The 23866-nt window shown below is 40.6% G+C and overlaps 1 protein-coding gene across 3 annotated transcripts in view; it reads left to right on the top strand.

Annotated features, from left to right (window-relative positions):
- Positions 1–22556, top strand: part of ldlrad4b (low density lipoprotein receptor class A domain containing 4b) — a 221357-nt gene extending 198801 nt beyond the window's left edge. For all 3 annotated transcript variants that reach the window (XM_007550451.2, XM_016670623.1, XM_007550452.2), the window contains 3 exons: positions 13655–13809; positions 16163–16213; positions 21451–22556. In XM_007550451.2, the coding sequence (XP_007550513.1) occupies positions 13655–13809; positions 16163–16213; positions 21451–22053 (809 nt within the window). In that variant the 3' untranslated portion in view covers positions 22054–22556. The remainder of the gene's footprint in view (positions 1–13654; positions 13810–16162; positions 16214–21450) is intronic.
- The last annotated feature ends 1310 nt before the right edge of the window (positions 22557–23866 follow it).

The raw sequence follows: 23866 nt of genomic DNA, 5'->3' as shown, positions 1-23866 counted from the left end.
ACAGTTCCTCGTCATCTTGAGGAAGGAGGCATGAAGCCTGCATGCATAGTGGGTGCATGGAACCTCAGCCTCCATGCACCTCACTCTCTCCGCCCTCTATCGTTCTTCCTGTCTCCCCTCTCTGCCAATCTCTCCGTCTCCCTCCATTCTGAGTTATGTTCTCTATTTCCATGGCTAATTCTCTCTGCCTCTGTGCCAGTCTGGCTGCTATTGGCTGCCGCTTTCAAATTATTTTTGTGTCGCTTAGCTTTTTTCTTTTTTTCCCCTCTCTTTTTGGTTCTGTTCTGCCAGATCATAATTTCACATTTTGGCCTTCACCAGCAGCAACACTGCAAAAATACAGGAGCTCTGCAGCTTGACTAGGCCTGATACTTAGCCACTCCTCTGAAGTTTATCTCAGATGTAAAACTCGTGAGCTCAAACAGTCCAAAGAAAACTGTCCACCAAATGTAGATGATTAAACTTTCTTACAAACGTATTCACACCCCTGGAGCTTTGATTCTTTACAACAACAAAATTCAGTTGGGACTTCATGTGATTGGCCAACTCGGAGTTGTGCACAATTTGGAAGTGACACGTGGTTTTCACAGAAAATCTTTTAATTTAAATTTTTTTAAAAACAACCAAAAACACACACACACACAAAACCAAAATCATAAAAAAAAAAATAAAAAAAACTAATCGGACGACTCCGTAAATGAAATTGCCCATCAAAAAAATATTAGTCGTAAGAATGGAAAATTATCAAGCTATTAATTGATTAATTGAATAATTGCTCATTGTGACATAGTTGGATGTTTTTTGGGTGGAAAGCAACCAGAACCGCATAAGTACGGAGTGGTGAAATGTGCAGCGGTCCAAAATGTGACTCAGTGCCTCCAGTAGGAGAGACCAGTCAACTCTTCCTGCAGCTGATGGAACTTTCTGCACACAGAGAAGATGAATTGTCTCCACAGTGTTACTAAACAGCTTTATGTTCCATCAGACTGCGGTTTACATTTCAGCAGCTCACCATCCTGCTGCATACAGAGCTCTAATTGTAAACACACACATTCTCCTCCAACGCCCTCCTGCACAGCGACCCCAGCTGACCCTGATTACCATCCTACACACACACAAGCACACACACACACACACACACACACACACATACACACGCACACATACACTAGCGCGTGTGCACTTTGACCCTGACATCAGTCTGACCCTCCAGTCTGGTTCAGACATTCAGAGTGCAGTCAGTCTGGCTTCATGGCAGAGGAGTGGGATGGGGGGGGGTTGGTGTTTCAGACACTCTCCTGTCTGGCTCTGATCATGTCCACCAGTCACACATTCACCTGAGAAACTGCAGACCAAGAGCATGTGACAGCTCAGCCAATGAATTCTTTAACACTGCCCCCCTCTCCCCTTTTACCGCTCTTCATGAATATTACAGCACTGGAATATTGATAATATTAGACGACACTGTAATATTCATGATATGTTATCACAGCCTAGCCTTTTCCCTGTCTTATTAATGTTATATTCATGCAACTGGAGATGATACGACTACGTCAGGCCTCCTCACCAGCCAAAGTAACCATTTATTGCCGCCTCAGCGTTTGGTCTGATCATTATGGGCCCCATCAGCAGTAATCAAAGTTCAGCTTTTTTTGAGAAAGGGGTAGAAGAGACGACGTGCTGGTATGCAGAATGAGGGATTCATGTGGTGGATAAAATGGCCGAGCTGGTCTGTTGGAATCTGAGAATAGAAATATTATTGTCCCTCAATGTGGAAATTTCTGCGACAGGCAACAAAAGCAAGTAGATTCACACAAAGACGTATGAAAACTCAATAAGAAGCAAAATACTGTAAGTAACTTGGGAAATATTTCAAATTACTGTGTAGTTCTGTATTCCAGTCCACAGGAATGTGCAACAGAGTAGGTTAATTCAAAAATGTACAAAATGTGAATGTGTATTTGATATGGCTGGAAATTTAGCACATTTATTTCGATTCACTAATTACTTAGATTAAAAAGTTTGGTAACACTTTATTTGAAGGGGGTTGAATAAGACTGTCATGACACTTTCATAAACATGACATAACTCCTGTCATGAACATCAATAAGCCTTCATGAATATTTATGACTGTTGTCATAAAGCGTATTTCTTGGTTAATGTCAAGTTGTCATAACAAAGACATTTTAAATAATGTCAACTTTGTATTAAAAGTGTCATAATTTACCGAATGACGCTTTATGACAACAGTCATAAATATTCATGAAGACTTATTCATGTTCATGACATGTGATATGTCATGTTTATGACAGTGTCATGTCAGTCTTATTCAACCCCCTTTAAATAAAGTGTTACTAAAATTTTAATGCAATCGATTGCATTTGTTTTTTTTTTTGTTTTTTTGTTTGTTTTTTTTACATAAAATGTTTCAAGCTGGAACCTTTGTTTATGTTTCTGGTACACCCGTAAATCTGACGCACAAGGAGCATCTGCAAACAAAGCAATGAATGACAAAGGCCCTTTCACTGGCCCAATTTTTGCTTAAAAAACCAAGTTAATTGAACATTTTAACATAATTAATTGCTTTTAGCAATTTTTAAACAGAAACACAGAACACAGAAACTTCCTCGGGCCAGGACTTTAACATGTTCATCTGGATTAATTAACTACACGTATTTTGACGAATTAAAAATGTTGATGTGATTGATCACTTCTTTTTTTTTTAATGTTTAAACTACCAGAACCTTCTAAATTTGCTTGTTTATGGTACTCAAGTTTGACACACCAGTCACTCAAAGACAACAGCCATGGATGATGAAGCTACTTTTCTTGGTGTACTGATGGTTCATTTTTTGCTTTTTTCAATTTTCTAGTTGTGCTAAAGTGAATCTATTTAAGCTTAAAATAGCATCTCAATGTAACAGCAGCATAAACGTCTCCCAATGCTAACATCATCAGTCCACATTTCTGAAGAAGTTCCATGAATGAGCAGGGATTCTGAAACTCTGGAAAGCTGAATGATTAGAGTAAAACTTTGCACCAATCTTATGGATGAATAACCTAAATAACAGATTAAAAACAATAAAATATCTTTGTTATTGAGCTCATATGTCTATTTATTCAACAATGTAGCAAAACTTTATTTGGTTGAGATGTGGTTTTTGACTAAAAAACAGGATTAATATCAATTAGTCAGAGACCCTCCACTGAAAATGTTTGAGTCCCATCACTAATATATGAACATTAAAAAAAAAAAACTATATACAATAAATGACAAAAAATAAATAAATCTGCAACAACAAGGATATAAACACTTATCGGGTTGATGGTTCTAGAGGTGGAATGGAAGGATCTCCTGTACACCTGTAACACTCCTTTGTACACCTAGGATGTGAGTAGCAAACTATGTAATCAGAGTAATGCTTTAACTCCACTCTGATGGATCATAACAGCTTGAGATGATAATGGCAGAATTCTTTGAATATTTTCAACAGCCTTCAGCTGGTTAGTCTAAATCCTGTGGCGCCCTGAATCCAGCTCCATTTTTTAGTTCACTAATGATAAAATGGATGTGTTGTCATCGAGCGAGAACAAGTCAGAGGCAGTGTGTTCTGTAATCCAGACAGCCTAGAGCTGGTGCTGTGTGTGTGTCCCCTGTGCTGTGTGAGCACGAGAAGAAGGTCTGGATAGACGGAGGGGGGAAAGAGACGGAGCTGCAGAGCTGTAATTGTTTTTTCTCTTGTTGCCCTAAGTCCCCACAGCCCGTCTGGCACCTCGCTCGCTCGCTCGCTCTCTTCTTCTCCTCCACTCTTTGTCGCCGTCTCTCCATTCTTCTCACTCATTACATCCACCCTACCTTTTTGTCCTCACCGTCTCCTTCTCTTTCCCTGACTCCGAGCTGCGTGTCTAATGGGTGGAAGACGCACACGCACAAGTGGGCAGCCCTCTTCTTGGGGTTAATCACAACTAAACTAGTTCACTTGTTTCCACAGAGAGGGCTGGCCGACTGTAGCAGAGCGCCGCCTCGGCGGCGGCTGTAGCACATCCATCCGGACTGGCCTGGGTTTCACCACCGTCTAGACGTCGCAGAACTCAGCGTGTGTTTGTTGCATCATTTCTTCCTTTTCGACCAACTCTTTCTGTCTCCTCATTACTGAGAACTCTTCCTCCTTCCAGCCTTTTCAAGTCTGTCCCTTTCCATCTTTCTCTGTGCCACAGCATACTTGTGTGTGTGTGTGTGTGTGTGTGTGTGTGTGTGTGTGTGTGTGTGTGCGTGCCAGCCAGGTCGCTGCCATGGCGCCCCAGCAGCTCCGGGCCTTGTTGATCACGGCACCGTGCCCAGGGGTTCCCATGGCAACGGCAGTGGCAGCAGACAGGGTTCTGTGTAGAACTGTGTGTGTGTGTGTGTGTGCGCGTGTGTGTGGGCCCAGTGTGGTGGGCAGCAGGCTGTGAACTCAGCAGGCCTCTATCTGGGCAGCAGGAGAAGGACGAGCGAGTCGGAGCAAACAAAGCGCCCTCTATTCGCTCATCTTCCTTCTCTTTTTGCTCAACACACATCAATGCACAAGCTATCACCGAAATGCACACGCACAAACACACACACACGCACACACACGGCGGCTCAACGTGAAAACCCAGGCGTTATAAGGCACAGGGACACGGGCGCCCCCGCCACCCATCACATCTGCAAAAGTGCTGCGTTTTACAGCCAAGTGCGCTCTGGATTGCCAGGTGTGGCTGAGAATGTAACAGTTTTTCTTTTTTTTCTTTTTTTTTTCTCTCTTTTTGCTCATGACTGAGATCTGGAGAGCAGCAGGAAACTGTAAACGGCAACAGAGGAAATGAGGCAGCTGCGGGGTTTTGATGAGTGGGTTGTGTTGTATGCAGAAATCCAATCTGAACTCAAGACAGAAGCTCAGCTTTAGATAAAGTTTTGTGTCATTCCTAAGCTGCTTCCTGTTGTCCTGTGGCCTCCCAAGGCAGCAGCCAGTCAGAATGGGAGTTTTTCCTCTTTTAGATTATTTAAAGTGTGTTTTTTTGTTGTTGTATTTTTTTTGTCCAGCCACACAGGTTCCTGACAGCTGAAGCTTAGAGGGATGGCATTTCCTTTTTGCTGGTAGAAGGAAGGCTCCTAGTCCAAATTAGCAAGCAGCTAGCGTGCTCTTCCTCCTGGCTGTCAGCTAAATCTGCTTTCAAACCTGCATCTCAGAACGCAGCCTGCTAGCTGCAGATAAAGCAACGTTTACAGTGTGCAAACTAAACCAGACACCCCTGATTCCTTTACCAAAGCGTCTAAGGTCAGCCCATCTCAGATGTGAAGTTTATTGAGCAATAACAATGTTAGAGGCCCCAGCTGAGTGAGCGCAGTCTCCATAGATGGCCATTAGCCTGATTCTTGTTTCAGGGCCAAACAGAGTAAGTGTGCATGCCCTCATTATTCACAGAAGGAAGTTTTCCCTGGCATTAACTGTCTGGTTACCAGCAGGAAGGAATCTGCACATAGCCAGACTGAGGCTGAGCCGGTTCACTCACTTCAAACTGCGACTCACCGCATCATTATCGTCATCACTTTCCTGACCTTCATCTTGGTGTTTTATTTTCAATACTTTGTGTATTTCGAGAGGAAACACATTTTTGATTCCTAAGTGGTATTAAATATGTATTTCCTGATCTATAGATGCTGAATTCCTACCCTGTTTCTCTGGGTGCTTTCATCCCTGATAGTCCCATAGACTCTGTTCAATTGGGGACCAAACATGCAACATTTGTTCCACTTTTAGCTGCTGTGGTTCTCTTTCACATTGGACCGTGTCGAACCATCCAAACCTTTTCGCCTCCTCACCTGTGGTGGCGCTGCACCAAGAACCACTGAAGGAAATGACATAGAAACCTCTGAAGAAGTCACTGAGCGCAACTTTCTTCTTCATGAAATGTAAGCAAAAATGGGGTGGGATGAGATCTTAGCGATTGTAGGATTTCTCTTTTCTCTTTGGCCAAAGCCCATGAACCATTTCTCCTTTTTATCGCTAGACTCATGTGTTTTATTTTTTTGATTACATTTACCCACAATGCCCTGCGCTGTTAACTTCTTGGTTTTGAAGCGGTCTCCGGTCCACTTGGCATTAATATGTCCATTCAAACCGTAGAAGTGTTGACTTCATCCAAGCCCAGACCTGGATTTTTAGGTGGACCAGAGTTTGCTTTTTTGGTCCACATCAGAGTTCGATTCCGCATCCCCAAACCAACCAGACTTTGTAGCCAAAAGGACTGGAGTTGAATAAAAGCGGTCTAAACGGGGCTGATGTGAATGCGACCTAAATCTTCCCACTGGCTCCACCCATATGTTTACATTTTAATTTGTTAAATCTGTTGAGGCATTTGAATCTTTTCCTATACAATAGTTTGAGATCATCATATAATCAATTGAGCTTATTTAAAGGACTCATGTATTACAGGAGGCCTCTGCCATCACAGACTTACGTTTTGATTCAGTTTCAGAGTGTCTTCAGACAGAGCTATGCCCTGATATTGTTGCTGATGTTTGCCATGTGTCTGACGGGAGGTTTTCACCAGCAGGTCAGCTGAACTGTCTGACTTCTTGCTGGCCCCTTTTTTTAATCTCTCTTTATAATACACACACACACACACGCACACACACACACACACACACACACACACTGACTCATAGAACAATCATTGGATCACTGTCTCTGTGTGATGATCTTTCAGCCTCTAATTGCACATTATTTAATTCAATTGTTTTTCTCTTTTTTAATGTGCTGCTAGACTTTGTTGAGAAAAAAAGTTACTAAGGCATTAAAACATTCTGACATTTTAGGCTGGCACAGCAAGGGCTGCTGGGGATTGTATTTTCTGGTTGTTATATTGTTATTAACCATCATTGGCTGTTGATTCTAGTTCTAATTTGTAGTTAAAAGTACAAATTATACAGAAAATGTCAAAACTCAATAGGGTTAACAATACATGAGGCTTTGTTCACGGTATGGACGGTCACCACTGAAGCATTTTTACATTTTGGAGAAGAGATTGGAAACCTCATGCTTGTGCTCATAACTTATTTCCACTATTTAATTTCCACATCATATTCAGTATATAGTAAGTTGAGAAAGTGTCTAGGTTTTCATAAGGGAATTTAACGTTTAGTTTATAAACGTTTTTAAAATAAATTTCATAAGTTATTTTTAGTGGTGGGACTCAATTAAAAAATTTTAATCAAGTTAATTTCAGGGTTTGTAATTAACCGCAATTAATTGTATTTTAATTGAAAACTACATATCGAGGAAAAAAAGCAACATTTTCAATTTAAAACTTCTTTTGCTGCAAATTTATTGACTAGATATATCAGCTCAACAACAAAAATATTTGTTGATTTGAATCTGTTACATAGATTATTCTACCATCAGCTTGGTACATAGTGCTAAATACTCTGTGGACGCAGACGTTAGCGTTGGGGACGTCTGCTGCTTCTGCATGTTTATCATTCATATGCTATTTTAGGCTGCTTTTAGCACAATTTGAACTCAACAATAATCTTTCACAGCATTCCATCATATTGTTTTTTGAAGCAAAAATTAACCTCCAGTGGGTTAAGAAAATGGCTGTGCCGTCCATTGCTGTTTGTGGATGTTGCTTGTGCGTCAGATTTACGACTACCAAGAAACACAAAAATACAAAGAACCTGGTCGGAAACCTCAGGTGTGCGTTTGTTTTGGTTGTAACCACACCAGAGTTCACTTCAATCGAACAGAGAATAGGTTTTCGCGCAGACCACAGTTTGCTTTTTTGCTCCGCATCAGAGTTCAGCTATCCATTCACACCTGCTCAAACAAACCAGACTTTGTGGGCAAATCAACTAGACTTCAACTACAGCAGATTAAACAGAACTGGTGGGAATACATCCTAAGACTTTATATTCATGTGGAAGGGTGAGCTAGCCTGTGTCCAAACCTAAATCTAATTGAGATTTTGTGACATGACTTGAAAAGTGATTGGAGATGCTCTGTATCTGTTTTGCAAAGAGGAATGAGTAAAGATGGTGCAGACATGCCCTAAAAGACTCCCAGCTGTCAATGGAATGAAACGAGGTTCTTCAGTGTCAACTTAATACAAATGTGTTTCACACTTTTAAGCGTCATTTTTGTAAAGCCTTTTTTTTTCCATTTCATTTCATTTATGTTGTACTTTGTTCTGTCAGAATGTGGAGAAGTTTCAGAGGAGGTGTTTACAGAGTTTTGCTTCCAGATGAGTAATCATATGTAATCATATGAACTGCTTCCAGTAAATTTTTAGCATTTCTGTGTAAAGATCTCACAAAGACATAACCAGTTGGTCCCCGTTTCCCCTGACCAAAGCAGAGGAAACCGTGAAAAGGGGAGGCAGGTTTTCAATGCAAATGATTCAGCCCGCTTAAGGAAAAAGGAGGCTGCAGACAGTTGGTTGATATTGTTTTGACAAGCGGATTACAGTAGTAATAACATCAGACTGCTGCTGGTAATGCAGACTGTAAGCGCACACTGTTCTCCATGCATGGTGTTCTGCATCTTCTGAACTTCAGCAGCACAGACCTCATCTTTCCTCCTCCTCCTCCTCCTCCTCCTCCTCACATTTCCTTCAGTTCTATCAGCCTCACCCCTCCTCGTGGTTTCTTCCTCGCTGACATTCAGAGAGCAAGCTGTTAGCTAAGTCAAGTAACTTATTTTGCTTGAACAGTAACCTGCAGGAGGTAAAAAAACCCCCCAAAAAACAAATTAATAGCTAAATTTCAGAAGTACTTTTGGCTTCGGACAGGATTTTACAGCACCAGAAGAGTATGTGATGTTTAAAGAGTCGGCTCACAGGTTAGCTTGGTTCCTCAGCATGGTGCTGTCTGAGTAAACCTCTCTCTGTCTCCTTCCTGTGGCTGCCAGGACAAACTCACCATCCCAGGCTGCTGGTGGCAACAAGCAGTCTGCCAACAAAACATTTAACATTTTCTGTTGTATTTATTTTATATCCTAGTTGCAATGTAAGTATATGGATTGTGTATCATTAAACCTGATAAATGTAACTTTTATAGAAAATGTTTTTCTACATCAGAGGGAACCCTCACACACAGTACCAAACACTGTGCAGCATTTTAGCCAACTTAAAGTTGTTTCAGATGAGTTATTTACTACACTGTGGAATGAGCCGTATACCTTATTGCTGTTGAGAAATGTGGACATGAAGTTATAATTCAGTTCACCTTTCTTTCCCTCATCATCTCTGTGGCTGAGTGACGGCCTTTAATGTCCCCACACTTCGGTCTACACATACATTCTCGGAGCAGAGATATGGAAACTATCAGAGAGAACTTTGGACTTTCCAAGTGCAGAAGGAAGACTTTCTGAAGATGTTTTGTTTCCACTAAATGCTGAGGGAAACTACAGCAGCAGCAGCAGGACACTTCTGTTTGGAACTCACTAACATGCAGTTACTCTAGTTCATCTCTTAACTACTTAGCTGTGATTGCTAGCATTACAACAGAGGCTCTGATTACACCGAACAGAATGGCTAAAACAATAACATGATGGTCTATGGCTCTATTTATAGCATCAATACTGCAAACCTTTTACAATAACATCCTTATCCAGATATAAAGCGCTCTGAACTTCAAATAGCATAAAGCTAATTAAAGCCGCTTACAATACCATCTTCTCTAATAACAGCACAGTGAATGCAGTGTTCATTGTGTGTTCGGGCTGCAGGCTGTAATTTATTCATGCCACATATTTAATACTGAAGACTTTCTAAGTGTGATAAAATGATAAAAAACTCCACAAATACTACTGCTACCAACGGTGATTGTAACACTGATGGTGACAAACTGATAACATTTTCACACAATACCTATACTAATCACTTTTGGCTTTACATGCATGTTGTTTTTTTATTTTCAAATTACAAGTAGAGCTATTACTGTTTTTTTGTTTTTTTTTGCTATCAATTAATCTATCATTCTGACAATTAATTGGATAAAGAATTGGTACATTATGCAGATTTTTCATTAAAGCCTTTCTTATGCAGTCTTAGTAATAATACATTAGAATATGCAAATACAACAATAATTCAATTCCTTTCATAAATTTGAAAATAGACATTTAATTGCCTAAATTTAAATTACAGGATTCCTTTAGTGAATGTGTGATTTGTAACAAAGCATGCATCTACAGTCAACACAATACTTCTAACATCAACATGTGAAAAGATCAGTTCTTCTGCTTGACTTAGCATCAATACAGAACTGTAGGACTGATATGGTGATTATATTTTGGATTAGCTGATTAATAAATGAATAACACAAAGTGCTTACTCAGACTTTATTTATTTTGCAGAATTTGAACCAGGTAAAACGTCTACCTGTTTTGATTTTTGTTGTTGTTGTTGTTTTTGTCTTTTTATCTATATTTTCTTTACAGTTTTGGCTTAATTATGGCTTTAAATATATCATTCTTTAGGTAGCTGGCCTTTTTTTGAGTCGGTGCACTCCAGTTAATCTTTCTTCAATTTCTAAATTGGTTGACGATAATTTCAATAATCAATTCATCACGACCAATACGATTAATTATTTCACACCTCTGCAAATACTTTTTCAAAGCGCTGTCTAGGTTATATGTGAAAACATTTGGCTGAAGTTTTTTTCTTTTCTAAACCTGACCCTGAAGTAAAAAATTAACACTGACTAGTGTTTAATAAAAGGACATTTTCCATTAGTTTTCTCTGTATTTGCTGTTTAGACTTGGCAACTAAGTTAAAATTGAATTTAGTATTGCAACCAGCTAGACTTTGTTTCATCGAAGGACTTTGAAAACATCTGACCTTATTGTGAACAGTCTTACATTATTTCTTTGGGAATGAAGCAGTTCGTTTGCTGGAGAAAAGATTCATTTGGGCATTAGCACCCAGTTGTTTATGGGGCTTCAACCGGAAGAAACCAGGTAGTGACAGTTATGAGTTTTCTGAACTTCCGGATCAAGTCCTGTTCCTCAAGGCTTCGCAGGATCATCTAAAGTTTTATTCAGCACTGATTTGTCAGTGAGTTTGCTCTTCTGAAAGTTAAGGAAATCATATTCTGATCCAGTATTTTCAGTTGCTCAACATTTGCTTCTCCACTAAAAGACAGATGTGAGATCTCGTGTTGCTGGTTTCCACATGGTACCACATTCCTAAGCGTTTTGTCTGTGGTTGGTTTTTATCGCATTTTTCCTCCTACTTCAGTGTGGCTGGTTTTATTCCTGCCAGACCTTCCCCTACAGCTCTTGTTGAAGAATGCAGGCACGTTTTTGGGTCGCATTATGTTTCAACTGAATTGTTGCCAGTTTTTCAAAACTTCAAACTATGTTGCTAAAGCTTTCCTGGTGGACTGTGGATGATGTGCTCAAGAAATGTGTTTTTTTGGAGAAAATATGCACCAGAATGAAGCCTTAGTAAGTCAGATTGCTGCATGTGAAATGTGTCATCCACACAGAGACACAAAGAAAGTCACTTGAAATGCACAGTTTCCAGAAGGGAGTCAGAGTGTGAGTCAGAGATCAGACTGCAGGCTAAGATGAGGTCAAAGTGAGGCAAAGGAGAGAAACTGGTAGAAAGAGAAACTGAAGGAGAGATTGTAGGCAAGAGAAGGATGAAAGGCAACTGATGAAGATTGTGGAGTGAGGAAGATGATAGAGAATGGATGGGAACCGTTGGAGGGAATGTGGATGAAGAGGCAGCAGGCAAGTGAGGCAAATCACAAACCAGTTGAAAATGACAAAATGCAGACTTGACTGGTGGGCAGTTCTACCCTGATCGGGAAGGTCATCCCAGATGTGTGTGTTGCCTGTTTGACACATACACACACACTCGCACGCACGCACGCGCACACACACACACACACACACGTGCACACACAGTCATTCAGCATTCTGACAAAGAACCACTGTATGGTGGGACAGTCACTACACATTCAGATCTCTGGGTTGGAGCTCTCCCCTGTGAAGTCTTTCTGAGTGTACACACACATACACACAAACACAATTTTTATTAGAGCTGAATCGATTAATCGGTTACATTGTGATGAATAATTACTGAAATAACAGTCAACTAATTTAGTAATTTGATTAAAGAAAGTCAGTAATTAAGACAAAATGGTACAGAAAATATTTTTTTTTCATTTATGATGATGATGATGATGATAATAATAACAATAATAATAATCTTTGTCTTTAAATTTGTTCTACTCAGAACTCCTCAAATGGCAGTTTTGCTTCACTTGGTTCATATTGTGTTAAATAAATAAAAATCTCCTATTAAGCACCTTTTGCTACTCAATTATAAATTGGTTTATCCAGAAAATAATTAGCAGATCAGCTCTGCTCTGTATTGACAATAAGTCAAGCAGAAAGGGCTTTTCACATGTTGATGTTAGAAATATTTTTTAGCTGCAGATGCATCTTTTTCTTTACATGATCAAGTGTTCACTTGAGGATTGCTGTTACTGCATTTGAGATAATAAAATGTTTATTTTCTTATTTAAAAAAAGGAATCAAATTGCTTGCATTTTTAATGTATTTTTAATATTGTGTAAAACAAGAGTAAGTGGTTAAATTAATTGATTTGATTAATCAATATGTCATCAGAATAATTAATAGAATAGTCAATTACTAAACTAATCATGCAGTCCCGGTTTGTGTTTCTACCCATATTAGGACTTATTTATTTTAGAAACTGAAGTTATGCTTAATTTATGCTAACCATTACCTGTATATTCCTAACCCTGACCTCAAACATTAATTTGCACCATGCCTATAATCTAACCCTAAATTAGGCGGTTCATTTCACTAAGACTGGGCTTTGGGCACCATGTGACCCCATGTGGCCCCATGAGGCCCCTCTGTCTCCAGAAAGTTTGAGAATATGCCAGAAAAGGTCCAAAATAGGTAACATACATGAGTACACACACACACACACACACACACACACGCACACGCACACGCACACACACACATACACACTATTACTGAGTTTGACCTGTGCTACCCCCTGCTGGTAAACAAACGCTACAGCACTTTTCCAGAGTAGGATTCAAAGTGAAAATGGTAGTCTATAGTGTGCTGCATCTGTGAAATCAAAATATAGAGATACAACACTGACTTATTTTTATGGTTAAAAAGCTTTTTTGTTTTACTGTCTATATCTGTGAATTGAAATTGAGTCCCCAAAGTTCAGCTGTTGTTCTGAACAGGCAGCCTCACTGGGGGAAGATGATTGCTGCAACAAGATCCAGCCCCATTTTTCCCAACAAGTTGACGCATTTAGCACTAATTTCAAGTAAATCCGTGTGCTGTGGAGCTTTCACTTAGCACCAGTTAAGAGTTGTAGAGATTCTGCTTTAGCATGTTTAGCAGACAAGAGGGCATGCATCAGTTTTCTTGTGAAACAAAAGTTATCAGAATGACTTGATACAAACTATCCGTCAGAATGTACCGTGTGTCCGGACTGCCAAAAAAATGTTTCTCTTAAGCTTGTCCTGTAAATGTCACACCTGGCCTGGGAGAATGGTGTCCCATCAGCAACTCAAAGATCATCACCAAATATTTAGTTCTAATCTCTTCCCTCTCTCTGTGTCTTTGTGCAGCTGAACTGGAGTTTGTTCAGATTGTCATCATTATCGTGGTGATGACAGTGATGGTGGTGGTGATCATCTGCCTGCTCAACCACTACAAGCTCTCCACCTGGTCCTTCATAACACGGCAGAGCCAGGCCCGCAGGCACGACCACGCCCTGCAGCAGGTCAGGACCGCTGCTTCTCACTCTACAGCTAACCTGCTGATCTTACTATCACCATTCAGTTCACATCAGTTCAGTTTATTTCAAAAGTACTGATTCATAACATACATCTTCTCAAGACACTTTATAAGATAACCATCCAGTTTATATACTGATGTACAGAATAGAATACTGTCTTGTATTTTAAATCACATCTTTGAGAAGAATCCACACCTAGCTCATTGTAAGCAGCTGTCTGCCGCGATCAAGTGGGAGTTTGAGAAAACAGAATGGACGCATAAAAAACAGAAGCACTTCTGGATGTTAAAGAAAAAGAGAAGAGTTAATGACAGCAGTAGCTGCTCTGGTAGGATCTTCTTTAGTTACAGCAATATCTCCTTCATCTGCATCTATTAGAAGAGTTAACAGGAAGCTATCTGAGCCGCTGGTCCCCTCCAAAAATGTACCACAGCTTAAACTGAAATGCATAAAAACAGAGAGAGAACATGATGTTAGTGACAGCAGTAATGTAAAGTAGTAGAAGAAAGTAGCAGAGGTAAATGTGGTCAGTATGCCCTCCACCAACCTAAAGGGCAATGCACATTGGTGACATCAGACACCTGTCAAAAGTCAATCTCCTAATGGTTCGTTCAGCCGTTGCCGTATGCCCAGCAATCGTTTTTCAACCTGTTCTGTGGAGGAACTCAACTGCATTGTGGCTCCCATAGCACCACTTTGGAAATTCTTCTTGTGCTTTTTTGTGACGTTGTTTCTTGTTGGAAAATAAAAAATAAAAATAAACATTTTTGAGGTTGAAAAATATCCATAGATAAAGGACCTGCAATCCATCACTATAGAGATGATGTGGCTTGGTGATAACAGTGGAAATATGTCCTATTTGATCATTTCAGCGAGGCCTTCAGGGTTAAAATTCATTACAGTACACTAAGAACATGTAAGAAAAACATGGATGGCTTGTTTGGAAGTGTTACCAGGAACAAAATAAAAAAAACTTTTAATTGGTCTTGCACTCAAGTAAATAATGCCTTTAACAATTTCTTTTAGACACAGTAAATCAGTGGAGATGTTTGACAATAATTCACAACAGTGAAAAAAACTATACATAACTTAAGAGCACAAACTACTCTAAATGCTGCAGCACAGTGATGGTAGTGGGGTAATGGTTTGGGCCTGTTGAAGATTGACTCACTGGATCATCAGTGATCCCAAACCCAGAAACAAGTCTAAAACAAAATGGCTGAAAATACAAAGAGTCAAGGTGTTGCAGTGGCCTATTTAAAGTTCAGATTGAAATGTTCTTTTGGGGCTTGGTGCAAAGCGAACAAAAATATTAGATCCTTTATAGAAGACACTATCTAAAGGACCACTAAGATAAAATGTTTCTCTATAATCCTCCAAATCATATAGAGAGGAATGTCACTTTGGACAGAATTAGCTTAAGTGAATGTGTAACAGCATTATGACATTCACTTGAGGTCACATTTATTTCATTCCAGTGCTGAATTTGTAAAACGATTCCTCATTCTGATGACTCTTTCCCCCTAGCTGCTGTAGGTTTGGTAGAGTAGAGTCTAGTCTGTGCCGTCGTTTTGATCCAAGCTGATGGTGAGTGAGGCCCTTTTTGTCTGGCTGTCTGCTCATCTGTTCTCACTGAGTGTTCCTGTGCAGTCATTGTGTTAGTACATTTCTGTATTTGTGAAACAGGACAAACATAGCCTTACCAGTATGTTCCCAGTAAAGTACAGTGCAGCTAAATGAATCTTTTTATCCCACTTAGAGCTTTTGTCCCAGTTTTACACTGGTAGCAGCTTTGCTGCAGTCTGTTAAGTGAATTTGCTGAATTGGTTTGGGTGGAACCGGTCTCTATATTGTTTTTTAACAACACAGCTGTGAAATATTGGCAGCCAAACATTCTCCAGTTCAAACTGGCTCAGCTGAATCAACTGGGCTACAGCATTCTCATTAGCTTGGGTTGTGATGTGGAGATATTAGCTCTGTTTCAAACCTGCAGAGCATTTTCAAAGTGGGGATGTGTAAAGAAAAAAAGGAAACCAAAAGTTTACATACATCTTTTTTTCTGACTGAAGTTAGATCAGATTAAATTTATCTGGTTTAATTCAGGACTGATTTGAACATAAAAAACATAGGCAGAAGTCAAAGTCAGGTCAAAGTTTATGTTATAGAGCCCACTTACAACTACATGAGTTGACCAAAGTGCTGCACAAGTCATAAATCATCAGTAGTATACAACTTGCATAGTATTTGCTCAGAAAATCTACCAGCTGTCAACAGCTAAACACTCAAGCTCCTGATCTGTGAGCCAGCAGCTTGACCTGTGTTGTTTTCCTGTCTTTAGGATGGCTGTCTCTGGCCTTCAGACAGCGGATCCCGACAAGGTGCCTCAGAGGTAAGACCACCACTCTGGTCGTCATGTTAGACACAGTGCTGACTCCTGCACATCATGAGCATGACTCAAATGTTACATTGAAAAATAGAATATTTCATAAAATATCTATTTCAAAAACAAGAAGTTGTCCTGAAATAATTTTAACATGTTTCTTGTCATAACGTTTTGAGGAAAACTCATTTCAGCTCTGTATTTGCCAGGTTAGTTTGGGGAATGCATGGAAGGTCAAATAATTGCAATGGTTATTTTTTTGTTTTTTGTTTTTTAAATCTTGCAAAAATGTCAGAATAAAACAAAAGTTGTAATACATGTATATATGTAGAGTTTTTCTCTTTTTCCAAAATCAAAAGCACAACATACAAAATAAGGAGAAAAAAGACAACAAGACATCACCTCTACTTGGAAGAAAATCAATAATCTTCAGACACTTCATTGTTCCATATGGATTATGTTCCATGACACAATTATGTATCAATTATTGACATAATGGCCCCACATACATACTGCATACACACTCCCCCTCGCCTTTGGGGGCGTTGCACCACGAACCACTGAAGAAAACAACAGAAACATCTGAAGAAGACACTGAGCGCTACTTCATTCATTACAAAGGCTAAACAAAAATGGAGTGATGTCAGATTCTCTCTTTTGTCTTTGGCAAAAGACATTTCTCCCTCTACTGTTAGACTTGTGCGTTTATTTTGGCGTTCCTCTAAATTAGGTTTTGGTACTAATATTAATGACAACCGAGTTTTGGTCTTTGTTAATCCAGTCAGGATCGTTCAGGTAAGCATTTGGATTGATCAAAAAACAGATTTTGTCCCCCACCCCTAGTTGGTTGTGCTTTAGAATAAAACTGCTGTGAAACAGCCAAACATTAACATGTCTGATCAAATGGTTCCTTTTAAATGCTTTAATCTCACTACCAGGGAATCTGTTTGCAACTTCAAGGTAGACACATGCAGTAGATGTATGAAGAAATGTGCTCTAGATGTACTCCAATGGAACCTGTAAATGTCGAGCATTACAACAACAACAACTGCAAGGTTGAGTGTTTTTATTTATGCCTTGAACTTAATCGCTTCAAAGTACATTCAGCGATTAACACCGACACTGAAGTGCTGATGTTCACGCTCAATATTCTCAGAGCTCTGACTCCCTGTTTAATTCTGGAACTGTGTCGGCCACCACACCTAAGAGTAATGTCTCTCAGCTGATTAACGGCAGATGAATGACTCAGTTTGAAAGATGTACTCAAACAATAACTTTGAGTTATTGTTTGAGTACATATAGTACTGAAACAATGTACATATATTGTTTACATATATACATATAGTACTATATATACTCTTTAACCCCTAGAACCCGACGGACCCACTGGTGGGTCCAGCTGCCACGTGACCTCGCTCGCTCTGTAAACAAAGGCTCCATGTGCCTTTAAATTTTTTTTTTTTTTTTATCCGCTAAAAGAGGCTTTAATCTTTCAAAAACTATTCCGCATAAAGGTTTTGCCCAAAATGTTAAGATTTAAATTTATTTATACCCCCTGAGGGTGCAAGTGTTTTAAAGAGCTATAGTGGCAATTACATGCAAGATGACTGGAACTGAAAGTAGAAAACAAACATAAGATGTTTGAGTCTCACCGTCTGCCCACCAGCTTCCCTGGGCCAGTTAACTTATCCTCATCATCAAAGTGGAAAAAAGTAATCCGTTCGTTCCGACACCTTATATCGTCAGCCTCACAACATAATTCACCAAGTCATATTTTGACCAAAATGAAATATTCGTCATATTGATCTTACACGTCTACATCACCCTGCCTGTCTGTCTTCATCCAATCAGAACAGTCGTTACAGTCCAAAATCCGTTTTTTTTCCATATTCATGTTTTTTTTGTTTTCTTTTTTCAAATAATCAATATCTTGATATAATCAATACTAGTAAAAATGAATTATTTAAAGACTAATTTCCATGAAAATTGACACAAACTGACCCATTCACATTTTCCCAAATTTCTGCATTTCATTTTGCAGCAACACTGCAATTCAGACATGTTCACAAAGCAGCCAATCAAGGACTTCAGTTTAGTTTCCTTGGTGCTTATTGGCTGAAACCCCAAGAATGAATTAAGGAAGACTGTAGTTGTTGGCTCTGCTGTAAGATTAAGATGATTTCCAACATATGTATTAAAGCATACTCAGGAATATTTGTTGTGTGAACTATTAAAACATGAAATTATGAGAATTTTTAGAGGGATTCTCAAGTATCAACGGATTTTAGACTTTTTGCAGGTGGCTGTGGTCCCCAACCCCCGCAAATACCAGGTGCCCAATGTAGTATACTTAAAAGCAAATCTGAAACTGCTCCAGTGGGTCTGTTATCTAATCAGAATGCTTTTGTTCAGCAAATCTTCTCAGTATCTGCTCTCAGCTCTTTATTTTGTTTCCTTGCCGACTTTTCTTGGGACGCGGCCTTCTGTAAATGTTCAACGCTCACAGGAATACAGTTGAGGTACAAGGAGCCTGACATTTGCATTCTGGCTGCTTGTAAATATTTGATCGTCCAGGAATGGAGCTCATATGCCACACCGGGCAAGCCTGGCACCGTACATCAGACATGATCAAAGCTGGCATGTTCTCAAGGAATCATGGGTACAGATATGTAAACTAATACCAGCATACTTGCCATGACTGGTTAACTTAATGATTGTTTGCCTGGTGAAAGAGTTTGAGTCCAGGTGAGAAGAGGGAGTTGGAGAGGTAAAAAGAGAAACACGTGACGCATAGTGTCATTGGAGCGATGAGTTAAAATGGTTCTAATGTGCTTCCACATACACATCAGATCTAAAGCTGCAGCTCTCCCTCAGTGAGAACCTTAGAGGAAAGACACAAGAAACGAGAATGGGAAGTGACAGGAAGTGGGGTTTGAGAGAAACCAGCGGCTGAAGAGGAAGAGAGTGACGGTAGGTGGAAACAGTGTTGGTGCTGAAGCAGCTGGAGAGGAAAAGGCCATGCAGAGACAAACACAGAGGGAGACACAGCCAGTGAGTGTGGGTGGCTGGTAGATGCAGGGATGCTGTCTGAATCTGTGTGTGTGTGTGTGTGTGTGTGTGTGTGTGTGTGTGTGTGTGTGCTGAGAGGAGGGGGTGGGGGGGCCAGTGGATTCTGGTGCGTCATTAATCAGCAACACCTCCCCTGACACTGTCTAGACAGCCGTCTGAGAGCTGCCCTGCTCCGCTGCGCTCTGCTCCCTCCATCAGCTCTACACCTTTCTCCCCCCTCTGTCTTTCTATCTTTCCGTCTCCACTTTCTCTCTTCTGTTTTTTTTTTTTTTTTTTCCTCCTGTCTGGCCCTCTCCATGGCTCTTTTTATTCCCTTCTCCTTTCTCTCCATCCTTATCTCAGCAGCCTTTCTTTTTAAATCCTTTCAGATTGACTCTTTCTGTGCTTCAGTCAGTCTCTCCATTTCAGCTGCCCAGTTCCTCTCTCCCCTTCTCTCCCCCAGCTTCTGTTTCCAAGCCTATTGTTCTCTTCACCCAGACCGCTTTGTCAGTGGGGGTTGATGATTAGAGACACAGTCCCTAATTGAAATAAGTTCCCTCTGATAATGAGTTGCTGCAGCAGCAGGGAGTGGGGCTGGATAGAAATGTTAGATATGAACACATGGATCATGACGTTCCAGTCTGAGGAGTTAATTGAAGTGAAGAACAAAAGCTGGCAGATAAACTAATTTGTGATGGTTGTCCTGTTTGAGTGAGGGATTTCCTTCCTCTCCTGTAATCAAGCTAAAACATCTGTAACCACTAACTCTGGTAGCTCACTGGTCTGTGTGGAGGTACATCACGATGATCCACCATCGTTTACATCAAAGCCATTGAGCCTGCATCTGTATTTAAGCAGTTAACAAAAATAAGACAAAAAATGATCTTGAGAGGCTGAGCTATAAAATAGCACCATTATCTCAGCCAGTAATATATTTGGCAGTGTTTGTTGTTTTGCTGCTAAAAGTGTTTTGGGACTTTAAAGAAATTCTATAACAAAGCACTAAATGATACTTTTTGAATAAAACCATGTTGAGACAGACCTAATGGATTTATTTCCTTGGATGTTATTCTCATGATGAGTAGAGTTCTCATTGTCTGGACTCTGTTTGCAATGAATAAAAAAAGTAAAAAGTATTTACCATTTTTTAGTGTAGTAGTTGTGCTTTTTTTTTTTTTTAATCACAGATCTTCATTGCGACATACACTTACTTTATTGCAGTGGACCACCGGAATTTGTGGGGCTTAGGGACCGCAGCCACCCGCAAACAGCTAAAATCCACAAATATTTGAGACCTCCTCTAAAATTGTTCAGAACTTCCTGTCTGTATAGTTTAAACTCCAAATTGACAAAAATGTGTATTATACGCACAACGAAACCCTTAACACCACTGCATGAACTAACATCCACAGTCTTTATTTCTGCTTGGGGATAGAGCCAAAGGATGTCAAAAAGATGATTGGCGCTCCTGGATTATCTGCTTCCGAAGCTGAATTTTCTATCATATATTTCAGATATGCTCTACCAAATAAATCAGTGAACTAACTTATTTTCTGCAAATAATTTGATAACACATTCCAAAGAAAAGTTGAGGGGGTCTCCGTCAATATGCATGGGGTCAGCTGTATTGCTTCCCCCCGAATTGTAAAGCCTGGGATTTGATTTATGACTGTAAATTTTCTGATTTACAGTCATAAAGCAAATCTGACCCTGACATTTATAGAGCGTTGAGTATGCTGCCCTGGAAGAAAGAATTCAGAAAGACAGAACATTTGCTCTGTTGTCAACCAACAGTAGGAATAGCAGTCCAACAGGATGAGGTTCATTTTGCCTAGACCTCTCTGATTGTTAGTCAAGCTTGCATAACTGACTTACTTCCCTCACTGACCTCTGAAATGTGATACTCTTATACCTTTGACAACTACTTTTTTTTTTTTTTTTTAACCAATAGTATTCATGGTCAGCAAGCAGATCCTGCTGGAGGCCGGGAACTTTGGTTTGTGATGTCACGTTTCAATGTGTCTAAACAAACAAAAGTTCCTTTGGCCATTTATAGATTCTTGTTTTAGAGGTTCTGAATGAGTAAAACTCAGACATTTGAGTTAATTTCTTTGTATGTTTTTTGTTTGTTTTTATGTTATTGGTGTCCCTCCTCCTCTTAATGCTTTGTTTTCCTTGTGTGTTTCTCTCTGATCCAGGTATTATACGCTCCCCAGGCCAGGGATCGCTTCACCGCTCCCTCCTTCATGCAGCGCGACCGCTTCAGCCGCTTCCAGCCCACCTACCCCTACATGCAGCACCAGATCGACCTGCCGCCCACCATATCGTTGTCAGACGGCGAGGAGCCCCCGCCGTACCAGGGGCCCTGCACGCTGCAGCTCCGCGACCCTGAGCAGCAAATGGAGCTGAACCGGGAGTCAGTGAGGGCGCCGCCCAACCGGACCATCTACGACAGTGACTTGATCGACATAGGGAACGGCGGCGGCCTGGTCGGGGCCGGGGGAGGTGGGGGAGGCCTGGGAGGAGGGGGCCCAAGGCCGCCCAGCAGTAACTCTGGCATCAGCGTGGCCAACTCCTGCAGCCACGGGCGCATGGAGGGGCCCCCGCCGGCATACAGTGAGGTGATGGGCCATTTCCCAGGCTCCACGTTCTTTTTACACCAGCACAGCAATAACCAGAGAATAGGGAGACCGGGGGATCCGGGGGGACTGGGGAGCAGGACGATCCAGCAGCAGGGCCAATCAGAAAGCACAATAGTACCTGCCAAGGCCAAGGATGGCCAACCAGAGGACCTGGTGTGAGGAAAGGGGGAGTGGGGCAGGCGGGGGCCAAGCACCCCGGACTCAGCACCGTCTCCTATGTTTACGGCTGACATGGAAGTATCGGCCTCTGTATCGCTCTGTCGCTCTCATGTCCTCTCTCCACACTCCCACGCACAAACAAATCTCGACCCGAGCTACAGCAAAACAAGGAAGGAGAAACCCAGAGTTGATTTCATTTCACTTTCTATCCAGCCGGCACCGCTGGGGAATTTTTATTTCCTCCTTCTCTTGGAGAGAGAGAGAAAAACTCTAGCTAGCACAGCCTTTGGGTTTTTTTCATTCTATGAAATCTCTACCATGGGGATTGAGGAGAAAGTTCCTTTTTTCTTTTGTCTTTTTGATTTGCTTTTCGGACCGGGATCTGTGCACAACGCGAGAACTGAGAACCCAGGACATACAGAGAACACAACAAAAAACAAAACTAAAGACTCACAAACCCAAATCTTAGTGCCAAGGTTCACGAGGAAGCAAAGCAAAGAGGGCAAATAACATCTTCTAACATTCACAACACAACAAAAAGAAAAGTTCCCTAAAAGTTGCACTATCTCTTTTGTCGTAAGAGAGGAGGGACATGATGTCATGTGATGCTGATGTTTGTGTTTTCATTTTATTTTTGTTGCAGGGTTACTCTTTGCTTTTTGTTGTTTTTTTTTGTTGTTTTTTTTTTAATCAAGGTTTTCTTTTCAAAGATGGACTGACTGAATGACTGACTGAAGACTCGCTCCAAAGTTGTCAAAAAAGAAAAACAAACTGAAAAAAACGAGAAAAAAATTGAACAAAAACTAACAAGTATAAGCTTATCTCCATCCTTTTCTGAAAAGCGCAAGAAATCCTTGAACCCAGCCTAAAACATCTGTTCACACAACAGGCACACTGAAACTTAGTAAGAGAATAACCGTGTACTGCTTTACGTCTGCTTCCTAATCGGGGAGAGAAATCTGTCTTGTGACCAAGCAGTGATGCTTCTTAAAGTCAGACATTGAACTGACTAACAATTTAAGCCAAGCTTAAAGGGGCAGTATTATGTATAATCGAGCTTTACATCATGCTGTAATGTTATTCCCTCACCAAAACCATACCTGGATTGTTGCCTTGATTCTTTCATATATGTTTAAGAAATTCTTTAATCTCCATGGCAACCATTAAGCTAGTCAAATTTCCAGGGTTGACCTAGCTCTGCCTTCAAGGACAAAGCTCTCCCCAGTTTCAGAGGTTCCGCCTCACAGAGCAGCCGATTCCCCAACTCGGCTCCTTCAGACTAGCCATCAGCAGTTAGCAAACATTTTGTAGAACTGCATATTTCCTGAGTTCATTATTGGTAAAAACTTTGTTAAAGGGTTAATAGATGAGCCATGTTGTGATGACTTCCTGAAGGTGGAGTTTCAGAAAGGGTAGGAGTTTTTAAAGAGACAAAGGCCCAATTTCAAGGTGTTAAGTTAAAAAAGTCAAATTTCTTTTAAGTCATATTTGATATGTACAACAATTTTATAGGAACTGAAGGTAACATAGTTACTGGATTGTGCTATAAAATGGCACTGAAAAACGCATAATACCGCCCTTTTAAAATTGTGTTTCAACTCCATGGGTAACATCGTGTGTTAGGTTTTATTTGGCGTCTTGGTCAAAAGAGGTTCTTCTCTCCAAACCTGTCCTGTTCTCTGAGCACCTGACCCTTTTCTTTGTCGACCCACACAGTGCATTCTGCCACACGGATCTCAGAACCCTCCCGCAGTTCTGCCAACCAATAGAAGGCTCAACGCTCCGTCTTCACATCAGCAACGACCCACATATA

Source organism: Poecilia formosa, unplaced genomic scaffold (genome assembly GCF_000485575.1).
Source record: "Poecilia formosa unplaced genomic scaffold, Poecilia_formosa-5.1.2 Scaffold36, whole genome shotgun sequence".
Taxonomy (NCBI): domain Eukaryota; kingdom Metazoa; phylum Chordata; class Actinopteri; order Cyprinodontiformes; family Poeciliidae; genus Poecilia; species Poecilia formosa.
This window is presented reverse-complemented; position numbering and strand designations above follow the sequence as displayed.